A 16,055-nucleotide genomic window follows, 5' to 3' on the forward strand; every position below is an offset into this window, starting at 1 on the left:
GCACTAATATGGTTTTATACTGAAAAGGAATGCTACACTAYAAGTRGGATGTTTTCTTTGATAGGTTTGTTCTTTTGAGGAAGTCAAAATGATTTGCACTATATGCCCTACTATATGCCCTATCAATGTTCGAGAAATGTTGGTGTGGTGCAGGAGATGTGTCTTGCTTGTGTGCTTGTGTTTYGAGCTTAATGTGTTAATTTAATGTTTTTCATCTCATAAATAAAAAAAACTTGTTAGTTAATGTAACGAATACAATGTGGTTCATAATTGATAGAAGAAAGCTACTTTTCAACATTCAACATTTTTTAACATTCCCTCATAGTTTTCTGAAGCATTGCATTTTGTGTGAAAGTCAAGAAATTACATTTTGATCTTATCTGCAGAGCAACATCTTCCACATGACTGTTGTGTCCAACACATAGATTCTGGCAAGCCGCAAACATGAGATCTAATGTCTTTTTTCAGTAAAGTTTTCTTTTTGCACTCTTCTATAAAGGTCATCTCTAGGGAGTGAATGGCTACAAGTTGGCCTGTCAACAAGTTCTCCTACCTGAGCTGTAGATCTCTGCTGCTCTTCCAGAGGTGCAATAGACCTTTTGTCTGCACAATGTGTTTTGTCTGCTTCTGCAAATGATGCAATCCTTTAAATAGACAACCATTTCTTGGTGGTTGGCAGTTATTCCACACTCTTTCCATTTTCCGATGATGCATTAAACAGTGTGAGATTGCATGACCTCTTCAAGGCTTTCAACTTGTTTACAGCTTTATATCTGACCTGTGTTTGCTGTTGACCGCAGTCTTCTTTGTTCACTGTTCACAAACAAACCACTGAGGTCTTCATGTGTTTCCTACAGACCTCACTTAAAAGTTATGCGACTTCTGAAGGCAAGAAAGTGTTGAGGAGTGAGGCAACGTTACAGATGGGCTCAATAAAGAGACGGGATCACATCAGGGATCCTCTCTGGAACCTTTTGCATTGGTGATGGACATGTTGACAGATGGGGTCAGGCAGGAGGCCCCATGGAGTTTGATGTTTTCAGAGTACACTGTCATCTGTAGTTAGAGTCGGGAACAGGTGGAAGAGAGTCAGAAGAGGTGGATGTATACTCTGGAGAGAGGAGGAATTAAAGTGAGTAGATGCAAGACAGAATGCATGTGGATGAGCAAGAAAGAGACACGTGAAGAACAGTGAAGCGCCAAGAGAACTTCGATAAAAAATGGATGAGTTGAAGTTGCCATGAGCAACTATTCAAAGCAACGGCCATGGGTGAAGAAGATCGTACAAGGTAGGGAGGAGTGGATATACACAGGTGCCAGGAATGATTTGTGACAGAAGGATAGCTGCAAGAGTTAAAGGTTTGATTGACAAGATCGCAGTGAGACGTGCCATGATGTATAATTTGAAGGAGATAGCACAAACAAAAACATACAGCGTAGGAAGTGACTGAAGCCAGGGATGTTAAATTTTTTATTAGGAGTGATCCAAAATAGACAGGACTAGACATAAGCACATCAGAGGGACAGCTTAAGTTGAAAGATTTGGAGACCAAGTTGGAGAGGCGGGGAGATGGCTTAGACACGTGCAGTGGAGGGATAGTGAGCATATCAAACAAAGAGCGTTGCATTCAGAACTGCAAGTGAGGAAGAATGGAGGAAGAACCCAGGTTTATAGATTTAGTAAAGACGTATATGCAGAGGAACGACATGGCAGAAGGGGTTGAGTGAGATGGAGACAAAGACAAAGTTTTTCCTCGGTCATACAGCCTTACATGCAGAATATCTTTCTTGATTTTAATATGATTTTAATGCAAAGAATAAAGGAGACAAGTTTGAGTATTATAATATTGTAGAGCCTTGTTGCGCAATGTTTGAACGCCTTCATATGTGCTGACTGCATAATAAAACTCCACACACTATTCATGTACCTTTGATTTTAATGTGACAGCCCAGGACGATCAGTGCCCCCTTCTGGTCAGCCTTGTCCAAAACATTCTGGATGCGCCCCTGCCTGAAACTCCAAATAGCTCAATTTCACAAGAAAATGTTGAAGAAGTTGGGTGTGAAAATCCGTTTAACTCTGTTTTCTGCAGCACAAAAAATGTTTTTTGGAAGAGAATAATAGATTAATACTCATAATGATACAACAAATAGGAAATTATGAAATGAACAAATACAAAAACTAACAATAGAAAAGAAAATCACATAGAACAAAGGCTTTACAAGATTATCACAAATGCACAGACAGCCATAAATTGTTCCTTATAGTTTTTTTGTKGTTGTTGTTTTCCACATTTGAGCTCAGATCTATTGTTGTATTGTCCAGCATGATTCAGGTTGACATACTCCCCAGGCAGAGCGGACGGGATAAAATTAGACGGAGGGATGGATCAGCTGTATATAATATCCAGTAAGAATCAGCTGACACTTGTTTACACAAAAYAAAATGTGACTTGCATTCTGTCTCAGTCGCAGATTCAATCTGGAATCGGGAAGCTGGCAGTATAAGGATTTTTTTTTTCTTTTACTTTTCCCCCTCCTTTTCATTGGGGGCATTATTGCATCGTGGGAATAACACAATGTGCACCGCGCTTACGCAACAGAGATCGTCACTCGGCAGAGGGTTTGCGGGGCAAGGACGAAATTAAAGCGAGCATTTTTGAATTCCATTTTTGTTAATCCCACTGATTTTCTGAAGGGATTAGCGGACCGAGCATGATAGAGGCACCGCTGGTTCGCCTGCCACCGCTCGGATCGGGAGCTGCAGACAGTAAGTGCAACACAACCTAGGATCCAGAATGCACTGAGGAATCTTATTTCTTAGTGCTTAGTCCTTTTCCATTTTCTCTCTTTCTGTCTTTTTTTTCCTTCTTTTTCCATCTTGATCTGCTGGGGATATATTGCTGTTACTTATGGCTTTATTTTCTTACTCTTGTTCAAGCCTAAGAACGAGGAGGCGCGCTGAAATTCCCTCCAGATTGTTTTGGCGCACGTTTTTAAGATGCACTTTAATTTTTGATATTGCGCAAGAATTTTTCTCAACTTCAGTGTGATTTTAGATGAGTGGACTGAAAAAAATCACTTTTACATATTTATCCAGGTACACTTTTCATTTTTCTTAATGCTTTACATCCTGTTTTAGTTATGAAGGGCCTATTTTACTGATAATATTTAGCAATAAAAGACGCAACAATAAGTCATGGTTCTAAAATACTTAACTAAAGGATACATTTTTTTCTTTTTTTGACTCTTTCCTTTTTCTTTTTTTTTGTTTTGAATGAATGGCACAAACAGAGAACGTATTTGGTGTTTAACACCCCCGTATTCAACAAAAGAAAAGAAAACATCTTATACTGCTTAGGATTGTAAGGTCTCAGTAGCAGACAGCAGTTGCTTATTCTCATTCTAAAGGATTATCCTGTGCCCTGCAAAGTAATCACTGGATAATGCAACGTGACTGAATCCACAATAAAGATCTCCTCCCAGGAGAGAAAGAGCAACCAGCGATGAATATAACGGAAATGTCTCAATCATTCTTGTGAGTAACAGTTTCTAATTCTCTGCTTTATTTTTWTTTTTTTTCCGTCAGAATATTTCAGAGCATAACCCCTTATTCGTATCGCCCGACCAATGGATGAGGAGAGATCTGCAGGTAATGTTCTTTCTAAGTCCACTTGCCCTGTACCGACTGGCCTTCCCATCAACTGGGGACTCATCACTGGCCCTGTACCAGAGCCTGTTTTCGGAGCATCTTCTTTAAAGACCTCGCTGCCTCCTCACCAGAGTTCAGCCTCGCATGCACTACAGACCAAAGTGAAGTCGTTGACTCAGAGAAGAACAAGAGGCAGGGAGCGGGAGAAGGACAGAGAGAAGTTGGACGCAGGCGAGATGCGCACGAGTGGCTCGCCTGGGCAAAATTCATCTGAAGTGCTCCTGAGGCAGAGGCAGAGAGCCAAAGGCCAGTTGTTTGTGCCGTCAACCTCCTGGCGATCAGGTGCTGCAAAGGACTTGAGCAGCAGCGATGAGGATGAGGAGGTAGAGGTTCAGGTTCGACTGGAGATTCACAGTCCTCCTGTGGACCTACAAACGGAGCAGGAGACAGAGGATAGCGACGAGAAGAAGTCAGAACAAAATGAGGGCCAGGTCAGCTCTTGTGGGCTCGAGGAGGGCACCAGTCTGGAAAGTCTTCTCTCAGATAACTCAAGTAGCAGCAAGGATGACCCGTCGCCTTCTCCTCCTCTGCCTGCCGTCTCCTCTTCCACTTCTACTACGTCTGCTTCCACCTCATCCTCTTCTTCAGCGAGACACTGGGCACCTCCAAAGGGCTTCTGGAGAGTAGCAAGGCCAGAAACATTGCTTCTCAATGGGGTTGGCCCTCACGACATAACCCCGACATTACCCTTGAAGGACTACACCCAGATGGAGGCAGTGGAAGCGGAACCTCAGTGCAAGTCCAAACCTTCTGAAGCAGTCGGCAGGAATGAGGCACAGAGTGTGGCTGAGGACGCCGAAGCGGCGTCGGTGTTCAAACATTCAGATAGCGTGGAATTTTATCTGGACAGATGTGAACAAAGCRAGGCAGATGTGGCGGATTCAGCCAAAGGGCTGTGCAGTTCTGACAGCTGGGAAAGCACGTCTTCTCAAAATGGAGTGCTGCGTGCCGATCTGAAGCTCAGGGTGAAGGAGAGGGCCTACGCGAAGCTGAGGGAAAGACAGCAAAATTGCAGAGAGGCGCGTGATCGCCGCGGAGGAGAAAGCATCGACTACTATGGGGACATAACATACAGAGTAGATTATAAAGGTAAGCGACTTAACGGGAAGGGGTTTTATGTAAGGTCGAATGGAGAAATGTGTGATCAATACTTCAGTCTATAAAAATATATGATGGTACCTAGATGCACTTTCCTTCTTTAACTTTCTTTGTTGATAGTTTTTTTTTAAAAAGTAGATTGCGTCACATAAATTATCCCTAAGAGAGCTATGCAATGTCTGTCTATTAAAACTCCAACAATTCTTATAAATAAAAGTAACTTAAGAATCTTTTTTTATTATTATTTATGCTTTAGGTATTTAAATTTGATAAAAGTTTATGCAGAATTTCTAATTCATAACTTCCTGTTTCCATTGGGAATGAATATGACATAACACAGAGGCCCACTTCTTTCAGCTGCTCTTCAAAATAGGAAATAGCAAGAGAATATGCCATGCAAGGAAGTTGAAAGAGATTTGATYTTCAAAAGTTTTTTAAATTGCCTACAAGAAAAAAAGACAACTTTCCTAAACATTTTATTTTGACCTTTATTTAACCAAGAAAGTCCCATTGAGATTTCAAACTTATTTTTCAAGGGAGTCCTGGGCAAGCGGCAGCAAGAGTTACRCAACTTATACAGTCACATCTATAATTTAAAAAGCTTAAAACAACTCYAACTGTGACAAATATGGCTAGATGAGAACACCATTTYATCTCRCTACTATGCACAAGTAGCACTTCTCTAAAAGTTAAGAATAGTGGTACAAAGAGTAGGATCATGGGCTTGGCAAWAGGAACCAATGGAGCTAAATAATTATTTATGAGGCATGCCTGAAAAAAGCCTCATATGTCCTACCTTCACAAATGTAAACACTACTGGAACTTTATGTAAAACTGAATATTATGAGACTAAGAGGTAGGTTTTTTTGAACAACAAACATCATTAGCTGGTTTGTAAAATTAAAGCTTAATTTGGAAACTTCTCACACTTAGTTTTAAACATGATAGAGAATCTGTGATGCAACCGGTGAGTTATCAGCCCCGTTTTGTCATTTTTTGGGAGAAGGGTTTCACCCATTTTGCCTGGTGCTGGACTATGGCAGGCTCAATATTGTGAATGACTGAATGTAGTGTAAAGCCCTTTCTACCTTTCTGAACTAGAGAAAGTACAATCCAAGTACAGGCCATTAAAAAAAAACACACACACACACAAAAAAAAAAACAACAATGACATCTTTCCACCCAATGAACACGTGAAATCCAATTAAAAGTACATTTTCTCCAATTTTTGATCATACTGCTCCAGCACAAAGCGGAATTTTATTGTGAAGCTTTTATACTTTTTTTTTTCAAGGACGCCACTAAGTATATTTATTGGCATGCTCATACTTATTATACTTATACTTAYTGCATTCTATCTATGGGAACAATTTATGTGTTGACATGATTTTGTTTTTGCATCATAAAATCTAAAAAAAAAATACAAAATCTTACAGACTATGTGGGTAAGTCCACTTTGTTTACCATCCAGCTGCTACAGTCATTCAAAGTGCCATTCATGAGCAGTTGCATGTCTGCTTAGGATGTTATGTTAAAATGTGGTTTGTAACCTGGCTGGTCCCCAGCTCTGAACAGATGTCAGATGTGCAGATGTGCATGAGGCTGTTGCTATTATTAGCAGCCAGCGCAGTGGGGGAAGTGTCCCTGTGTCGGTATCTCAGTTTGAGCGAKGCTGGATGTCTTTGTATGCTTGAGGATGAGAGATTATGTATTATCCCATGATGTTTATATATAAAAGTGTACATCTGCTGATAGGCGATGAAAAACATATTCATGAAAATACTCTCATTTTCTCCAGTGGCAAAATAGTACAGGATTTCTGTTTAGCTGATGTTAACTCAATTTAATTGTATCCAGTATATAAAAAAAACATAATAAATAAAGAAAAAACATATTTATTCAAAGCAGAAATGCCCCTATTAGGTTTCAACAAGAACGGACTGCTTTCTTGGTCGCTGTGTTTGGCCCCAAGTATGATCTACATGAGAAGTGAACCTTAATTAAGTACCCTGTGCTTTAACATGTTTCCAGAACAAAGAATTTCAAAAACAAGCTGTTCTAGTTTTAGAAAGCCAAGTTATAAAAATTGATTTTTCAAAATGGTACATTTGAGTTACAGCTTACTTCATGTTCCACRTCTCCTCTGACTTGTTTATTTGTTTGTTTGTTTKTTTYTCTCCTTATTTATGCCAGTATCAGGGGACCATGATGTTCTGGAGAGCACAGACACCACACTTCTCGCTCAGGAGCTTGAACCGTATTTGAGGTAAGCGATGACMTTTTTTGTTTGACATTTATTGCATGTGGTGAAATACAACCCTTAATATCTCAATATCTACTTATAAAGTCAGTCTTGTAGAAAATCTGGATGGCCAAAGCAAGGGACCTTTAACAAGGAGAGACAACCACAAATAGTAATCGCTAAAGAAGCAGGTCTGTTTGGAGGGTGCTACATACAAGCACATTGAGAAGTTGAGATGACAGTGAAACTCATAGTGAATGACTACAGTGAATGAGTTACACTTTAGGGATGGAATCCCGACAATAAATAAAATATTTGACTATATTCTCATAACCTTTACCAATCAGGGATCTGTTAGAATAGGCTGCTAATTTCCTGAAGGTTGTAATTGATTGGATGAAACAAGGTGACAAACTCTAATCTACTAAAACACACTGAGCTCTCATCTTGGCACTCAGGAGAGAATGAATCACACTCTGTCCATTCTAATGATAATCCACGTGGCTGATGTATCATGCTATCTTTATCACTGGGCCAGGGGATAAAGAAGTACAGACGATGAAGCACAATGCAGAGCAGCTTAGCTTAGCTGCTGGGTGTGAGGATAGATGGATGGATGACGTTTCCCTTTGCTGCTTACCATCGGGGACACGCCCCAGTCTTTTTCATCTTACATTGCATAAGGCAGCTTAGGAAGATTCCGCYCGATTCACTCAATGTTAACTTAATCKTTGAAAAGTATGATGCTGAAATGCATCGACACAGGCCGAGCTATGCGCATTTCAACACTACCTCAGGTATTAGCGGTACTCAAATAAGTGCAGATCTATTTCAGTCTAATAACTCTTAAATCCATCATTCCCCTTGCTGTTTTAATCCCACGATGTGTTTTGGTACTAACCTCCGTTTTTATTTCGATCACCAGGTCACTTCTTGTAATAAGCGATGAGCTACCTTTAAGCCCGAGGCACGAGCAAGCCAAGCGTCTGTTGGAGCGAGCCAGGCTCAAGGCTCGCTCCAACCTCCTCAAAGATGACCGCCCCAGACGCTCTCAGTCTGATCAAAGATCCGCGGTGTAAGTCATTAGTTTATYGTGTTGTTTTCCCCTCTTTGCTTTCACTTACACATGTCTCTTTGTTGTCCATCAGACTGCTCTTTGCCTGGTTTAGCGAGTTACATAAGAGAAAGCTCTGAAACCTGACTGCCCTTTGTAATTACAAGGCTCAAACGGACAACTCTGTGAAAATATTTGCTCTTATTTTGTTTACGTAACACGGCGAGCATCACGGCGCTTCGGTTATTCCTGAAATACTTTGTTGTAAGCGAGAAGCATTTAGTTAATGTGGGATTATGAGTGTTTGCAATATACCTTTCATTCATGAACATGATTACAGCAGGCAGCAGTAACTGAGGCAGAGCACTACTTTTACGCAGTCATTATGTAATCTAAGATTGGATGTTTTTGATGAATTGGCAATGGGCCTGTGTTCGATCTAATGCTGAGAACTTGAAATAATTTCCTCTGTACTGTTACTTTAGATTTTTTTTATTTGGCTTAATACTAGACAATATTGGTTCACATTGTCTCATAAGTGGTATAAATGTCAAATTTATTTGGGACTTTAATGCATTTAAACCACCCATTGTTGGTGTACATAATGTCACAAAGTTCAACTGCAATGACTTTTAGAAACTTTTYTTTGTAAAAGAATTGAGTTTACACCTCTGAACTTTGGTTTAAAATCAGACATCCAAGCTTAAATGTATTCATGTAACCCCGTGGTTTTCAAACATTGTGATGTTTCAAACCAGCCATCGGGTAATTTAATGAGATTTTATGTGATATACTTTTACTAACTTTTTGTAGGAAGGAGAAAATTAATTCATGAATRTTTTACAAATTAAAAAAATCTGAAAAGGTGGCAGCATCATGCTGTGGAGATCAAAAGGAATACAGAACTTGGGCAAAGTCAATGCAAGACAAATAGAGATAAACACGGGTTAATTTTGAAAGAAGAAAATCTGCTAGAGGCAACAAAAGTCCAAAGACTTGAGCAGAAACTCAAATTCATGACCTGGCACAATGATACAATTATTTGGCTCAAGTCATATTAGCGTAATTGCACTAAAAGACAGTTCTACAAGTTATTGGTAACAAATGCCTGCCTCACTTTCCAGGTTTGAAAATGGTGTGAAACCCATCTTTTCTTTTGTTTCCCTTTCACAAACAACTGTGAGGTAGTCTTCTGCTGTTTGACACTGAAAAATGTTTTTTGAGTCACATTGTTCCTGTTAACAGTTTCTACTTTCATTTATCTGAAAGTAGAAAAATTGTTGCACACATTTACACAACAATGCTTTAAATGTCATTGATAATTGCACAGTTTCTGTTTTATACAGGAAAAATCAGCAAGTTGAACCTCCCAATCACACAACAGCGCAGAAAACAGTTCAAACYAAAGAAGATCCTCCATCCCAAGCCTCATCTGGTCCTCTTCTGGTTCCCACACAAAGGGACTCTTCTCCGGTGAAACAAGCAGATCGACCGAGACGGTATGGCTGTTCCCCCACACGTGTGCGCTTTGAAGATGAATCCGAGAAAGAAGCCGAGTCCCGCTATCTGGACAGAGTGAGACAGCGTGGCAGACCTGGAATGCCCAAGTCCAGGGCGAAGGAAATTAACACAGACTCCAGCAGCAGCGGCTCAGAGAAGAGCAGAGGCCACAGGAGTATCTCTTTGCCACCTTCACAGAAGCAAGAAGATCTTGTGACAAATGATGAAACAACTGTTATCAAAGAGATCATAGTGCTGGTGAAGAAATGTGAAGCGTGTGGCTCCGTAGTCAGGGAACCTCAGCCGGTCTCCTCACCCTCTGAACTTCAGAACGGCGAGCCACACCAGACAGCTTCCTCAGAGGACCCGCGTGGAAAATCGACTCYTGCGTTGGCGCCATCAAACAAACCAGACGCGAGCACCCGCCCTAAGGCTCCTCTTACCGTCACGTTCGCCGGAGCTTATGTGTTGGGAGAAAATAAGGAAAGCAGCACTGGGTGGAAATCTTCTGGCTTTGGGAAACTCCGAAGACGGAGCAGGAAGGGGGAAAATCGTTTGGAGTCAGGTCACGGTCCATACGGCCCATCTTGGGCTCAGAGACGAAACTCCAATCCACGGAACAGGGTCAATTTGAGCAGAGCTGTTTCGTTTGCTCCCGGGAGCCCYGTTGCCTTAGAACCACATTTACTGGAGGCATCCGGTGGACTTAGAGAAGCATCCGCGCCATCGCTGCCCATAAAGTCAGCCCTGAAGTCAAGCTCGAGAAATCGCTCATCCGCAGGTCAGTCCACGGTTCAGTTCCAGGTGTCCCCTATTCAGGGAGGAGAAAGTGGTTCCCAATGCCCGGATTCCCCTGAAGCAAGAAGGGAATCTCCCGTGTCTACAAACCAAGGGTCACCAGCAGCAAGTAGCCCAGTACCCTGCATTAGGCCCTCCACTCTTAGATACTCCCCAGCCAGAATCCCCACGGATCTGCCGTCGGCTGAAATCTGGGATGGCACGTCAGATGGAGTAGGTAAGTGAAGACAAGCTAACCGCTGTACAGACATCAAAACYTGTAGTTTCTGTTGCTAATTTCGAGCAGTAAATCAACTCTTGCGTAAGAAGATAAAATTGGTTAATCCTCCTATCCTCTTGTAAATGTACTATATACTGTATTACTCCATGAGAGACCTAGAATTAAAATTCAACTCTGTTTTWATTAATATTTTCAAACGTTATACAAATTACGTTTGATATTTATTGWCGATTAGATAGAGCAGTTCTTGTTTTTGCTTTGTCTGCAAATTCATATGGATATTCTGATCAGTGTAACCATTACTGTCATGACTAAGCAGGCGTAAGYGGAGAGACAGGTCCTGGTTCGGACTTTCGAGCTCTGCGAGGCATGGGTATGTCTCGGGCTGAGGAYCTCAGAGCCGAGCTGCTGAGAGCTGAGCATCTAAAAGCCGAGGCKTTGTGGGAAGAAGGCTCTGACGGCTCAAGGTTTGCGCTTCATAATCTTACACGCCAATCTCCTCCCACACCGAAACTGTCACAGCAACAACTCTGCGTGGAGCTGTTCCAGAAGAAAGATTAAAACTAGAACTCTGAAAAACTGCACACTTGATACTGCAGCTCGAAAGGTTGTGTGAATACTTTGACAATTCTGCCCTCTATTGGAGGGAGAAAGTAATTATGCTTTTGGATTTGGAAAGTGAAGCACAAAATTAAGGGGGTGATTCATAACGCAGTCTCCTCCATAATTTGCAATTCTCTTGCATGTTGTACTTACTGTATTTCTGCACTGAATTCACAAAGCAGATGGCTCCAATGACATGCAGGTGCAAATATAACCATCCATAACGCCAGTCATTTTTTTCTACCAATGCCAGGCCTTCATCTGATCATTGATTTCTACCAATACCGTGCAATAGACCATGCAAGCCTAACGATAACCTCTTGTCTAAGTTGTGGGGTAAAGACAGATCTTCTTTGCACAGTTCATGTATTTATGCTGTGTTCATTGAACTTTAAAATGTGACAAAATGATCCCARCGAGTTTATTTTATTATTATTTTCACTAGAATATTGGATGAAATCAACCTTCTATAAAGCCAGCTGCACTGCAGGTCACTATTTTCTTTTTCTTTTTTTTTCAGTTTTCTGAACAAAATATTGGAGTATATTTGTTCCCCAACATTATGCATCATGCACAATGTGGGGTCTTTGAGAATACAAAGTTTTTTTTTTGTTTTTTTTTGGCTGTAGTTTACTTCAGCATACATATATATGTTCTTTCCTTTAAATGCATTTACCTCAGTGCAGAGACAGCATGATAAAGGTGAAGGAACTTCTGAACTTCTGGAGCAGATCTACATTAGGATAGTTCCAAAATTAGAAAGATCTGAAACTTGCACATATTTAGAACCTGAAAATAACTTGGTGAATTTTTGCATGTTAGTAAAAAAAAAACTACAAAAAAACAACCATTTCTTTCTCTTACAGAAAATTTGATGGGAGGCCAAAACTTTTCCTGCGTCGTTTCTTTTCCTCCATTGGGCTGAATAGTGTTGGCAGACTGGTGAAGGGGGGTCGCTCCAGCAGCATGGAACATCTCAGTCTCCCCACCGTCCAGCGGGCAAGCTCAGCCTCACCAAGTCCCACACGGAGACCGCAGCCGACCATTCGAATACAGAGGACCCCCTCACTGCAGACCCTGCACACAGTGAGMGAGAAAAACAAACTTTATTTTATGCAAGATTTTATTCATCTCCATTTGTCACTTATTTCTGCCRGACCTCTCTTGAGATTATCTGTTGCAAACTTGTTGTCCGACATTGGAAGCGCAAGGTTAACTCCTTGCATCAGTCATAACCTGAGTAACCTGATACACTCAGGTTATGACTGAGTGTATAACCTGAGTGTATAACTGATAAGAGTTTCAGCAAGCTCAAACTCTTATCAGTTGCAGTAACTTCTGGGATAYGTGTAATGTTTTTACATTTGTCATAAAGGCACTACTCCTCTGAAAACAGCTCTGAATTTTGMCACTGTGCTATAAATGCAATACTTGTTACAATTCCACTTGTTCGCCACTAGGTGCTCCCACTGGCTCAGCTACGTAAAGCCTCCTCTGTTCAGAGTTTAGAGAGAAGAACAGAACGCTCAACAATACTGGGAGAAGTCCAAATACCATATGGCTTGGCACCCAGGTACGAAAAAAAAAGAGAGAGAGAGAGAGAGACAGAGAGAGAGAGAGAGAGAGAGAGAGAGAGAAAGCCAAAAAAAGTAAAAGAAATAGTGAATAATATAAATTATTTTTAAAACACATTAATGAATTTAATCTGTTTTTCTTCAGCCCTGAAAGCCCCCAGATTGAGATTCACAGGGGCCTGAGTGATGAAGATGTAGTTGTCGCCAGAATGGCTCACCCAATGGGCCGGGTCACACAGGCTTTCCCTGATGGGACTATCTTGTTGGAGCTCATCAAACCCCCAAGTGGCCCCTTTGGTTTTGTTATTTCAAGAGGAAAAGGTCGACCAGATACAGGTAACATTTCTTTACTTTGACATTTACTWTAAAGCATCATGGTCAATTGAGTGCCTCAGTTTACAGCGTTAGTCCCCCTAACCATGGTCCTCGACGTCCACTCTCCCGCATTTAAGAGTTTTGACAACCTTGAGTCACATAAATGGCCAATTCACAAACCTCTACAAAAGCTGATGCTATACTTAAAAGGCAGTTACACTAGCTGGTGGACCACCTCCACAAAAATCATCCGAGCAGCTCAACATGGGAGAGAAAAAACAAGAAAAATGGTATTAATCAAAACTCTTGTTGTTCGCTGACTGTCACCTACAGGTGTATACGTCGAGAAGGTCGGCGATGGCGTGGTGGAGGGCCTGCTGGGCGTTGGTGATGAAATCCTACAGGTTAACGGGGAGGCGGTGGCAGGACTCAGTTTGGACCAGGTGACACGCCTCATGACTCGGGAAAGCACCGCCACCCTCCGGATCTTGCCCGCTCGACGCAATCAACGCTGAACGGCGCAGGATAGACATGGCACACAGCCCGTTCCCGCTGGACGCACAGCCAGCCCACTAACCGTGCACTGCGAACTGMCTGGAGCACAATGTACACGCGACACAATGCATTTTGATGTCATTCTAGATGAATAGCACAACATAGAGCTAAGTTCTTTCAGAGCAAACAAATCCAGCTGCATAGAGAACTTAAAAATGTGGATATTACTGTGTATTGTTATAGGTAGGCTCTTACACCCAACACCTTTTGTTGACTGAATCTAGATAAATAAATTCAGTTCTATTTWTTTTTTTWWAATTATTATTTTAGCACCGATTTACACTAAATATCGTATCAAGATACTTAACAAGAAAAGTACTTCACGTTATTTAGAGTAATGTGTGATGAAATCAATTCGATAACATGGGCAGATTTAAATGTAATTGTATACATTCCAGTTTGATCCTATTGACAATACAATGCAGTCAAATGGATTGTATAACGCCTGCTGGACGATACTTTTCCATTTTTCNCTGGAGCACAATGTACACGCGACACAATGCATTTTGATGTCATTCTAGATGAATAGCACAACATAGAGCTAAGTTCTTTCAGAGCAAACAAATCCAGCTGCATAGAGAACTTAAAAATGTGGATATTACTGTGTATTGTTATAGGTAGGCTCTTACACCCAACACCTTTTGTTGACTGAATCTAGATAAATAAATTCAGTTCTATTTWTTTTTTTWWAATTATTATTTTAGCACCGATTTACACTAAATATCGTATCAAGATACTTAACAAGAAAAGTACTTCACGTTATTTAGAGTAATGTGTGATGAAATCAATTCGATAACATGGGCAGATTTAAATGTAATTGTATACATTCCAGTTTGATCCTATTGACAATACAATGCAGTCAAATGGATTGTATAACGCCTGCTGGACGATACTTTTCCATTTTTCRGAAAAGTATTGAGATGAATGCATGGAGTCATTAACTTTGCAGCAACGATCCCTCCAGAGAAAACGTGTAAAGACTCGACATCATAAAATYCAAGTGAATTGAAGTTCAGTGATCTTAATTTAACAAACAGACACATTCTCGTTCAACTGTTTTTACAGCCATTGAATGAAAGAACATCACAACCAGAAACCATAGTGTAACGTATTGGGATTACATGTGATAGAAAAGCAGCAGAAACGGGAAGGAAAATAATGGATGATTTTGATCTTTCTTTTTATCACAAAACATCTTAAAAGCGTAGTGTGCAATTGTTTTCAGTTTTCTTTAGGTCCATAGTTTGAATCCCACGTTGATTTTTGAAAATTAACACAAGCTTGGACGAAGAGCTTATATTTGCGTAATTTTTTTGCAATTCTTGCCACAGTTTAAWTWAGCCCTGAACATTACAGGGCCATTTTTAAATATTTATTGCTTTTAATGCTTTTATCCAAACTTTTTTTATATGTGGAATTTATATCAGGCCGTAATGCTTTGGGTCATGGTCCCGCTGCAATGTGAATCTCCAAAGCAAGTCTTTTGCAACCTTCTTCAGCTTTTCCTTTCAGACTGCCCTCTATCCATCTTCTAAGCAATTCAGCCTGGCCTTCCTGGCTGCCCCTCTCTTTAATGCTCTCCTCACCATTGTTTAAACTGAAAGTCCTTGCCCTTACTGTAATTTGCAGTTGTGCCATACATTCGTCATTTTCATACAATAGGCTGACAGTATAGTGGGATGCATTTGAGCTTGTTTAAGTTTGTTTAAATAAACGCACATCACGCTTTTGAATTTTATGGCGGTTTTAGGAAAAATATTTAAAACCATGCACCATTTTCCTTCCACCAAATCCCAGTAAAGTACATTTGAGTTTGGGGTTGAAACAGGACGAAACAGAAAAAAAWATATATAAGTTCATAACTCATATTTAAAAAAGAGCCAGTTTGATGATAGAAAATGGGAATCAAATCCATTTTTCTTTRTATATGTTGCTTAGTTTGGTCACATTTAACAGAGTCTGACAGATTTCTGTCATTTTTTTCATATTTTTTTCATATTGTGGGACAATTTCTGGCACTGTTCMATACTGATCAGCAAAAAGACAAAACTAAAAGCTGTAAAAAGCTAAAACTAAATAAATTGTTTTACCTTTTATTAAGCACATGACAGCCCCTGTGTGGAGCACTTTATCCCAATTGTTGCTTTTACTCCATGAACTGTGCTTTCTTTCGTTCTCTTTTTTGATTGTAAAATAAAATATTTTATTTTGCCAAACATTATGCTTCAGTGTCATACTTGTTAATTGTGCACTTTTGCTTCACGAAACCATCTGTTCACAAAACGTTGGCAATATTGCGGATTTAAAGTTGGAATAAAGTAAGCAAAAAATAGAGATGTCGACAAAATAATTCCAACACTCAAAAACATTAACAGGAGATTTAC

General features: G+C 40.4%; 1 protein-coding gene across 3 annotated transcripts; it reads left to right on the forward strand.

Annotated features, from left to right (window-relative positions):
- The first annotated feature begins 83 nt into the window (after nucleotides 1-83).
- si:ch211-13f8.1 (uncharacterized) lies at nucleotides 84-13,917 on the forward strand. Of its 3 annotated transcripts, none has more exons than XM_008433815.2 (10): nucleotides 84-2,770; nucleotides 3,590-4,801; nucleotides 7,004-7,076; nucleotides 7,978-8,127; nucleotides 9,453-10,621; nucleotides 10,941-11,091; nucleotides 12,094-12,313; nucleotides 12,688-12,800; nucleotides 12,947-13,137; nucleotides 13,450-13,917. In XM_008433815.2, the coding sequence occupies exons 2-10, from the start codon at nucleotides 3,631-3,633 to the stop codon at nucleotides 13,629-13,631; spliced, it is 3,420 nt and encodes a 1,139-aa protein (XP_008432037.1). In that variant the 5' UTR covers nucleotides 84-2,770; nucleotides 3,590-3,630; the 3' UTR covers nucleotides 13,632-13,917. The 3 variants fall into 3 exon arrangements, with proteins under 3 accessions (XP_008432037.1, XP_008432039.1, XP_008432038.1); XM_008433817.2 differs by having other exon boundaries at nucleotides 10,944-11,091; XM_008433816.2 differs by lacking the exon at nucleotides 84-2,770 and adding an exon at nucleotides 2,799-3,100.
- The last annotated feature ends 2,138 nt before the right edge of the window (nucleotides 13,918-16,055 follow it).

Source organism: Poecilia reticulata, linkage group LG17, assembly GCF_000633615.1.
Source record: "Poecilia reticulata strain Guanapo linkage group LG17, Guppy_female_1.0+MT, whole genome shotgun sequence".
NCBI classification, from domain to species: domain Eukaryota; kingdom Metazoa; phylum Chordata; class Actinopteri; order Cyprinodontiformes; family Poeciliidae; genus Poecilia; species Poecilia reticulata.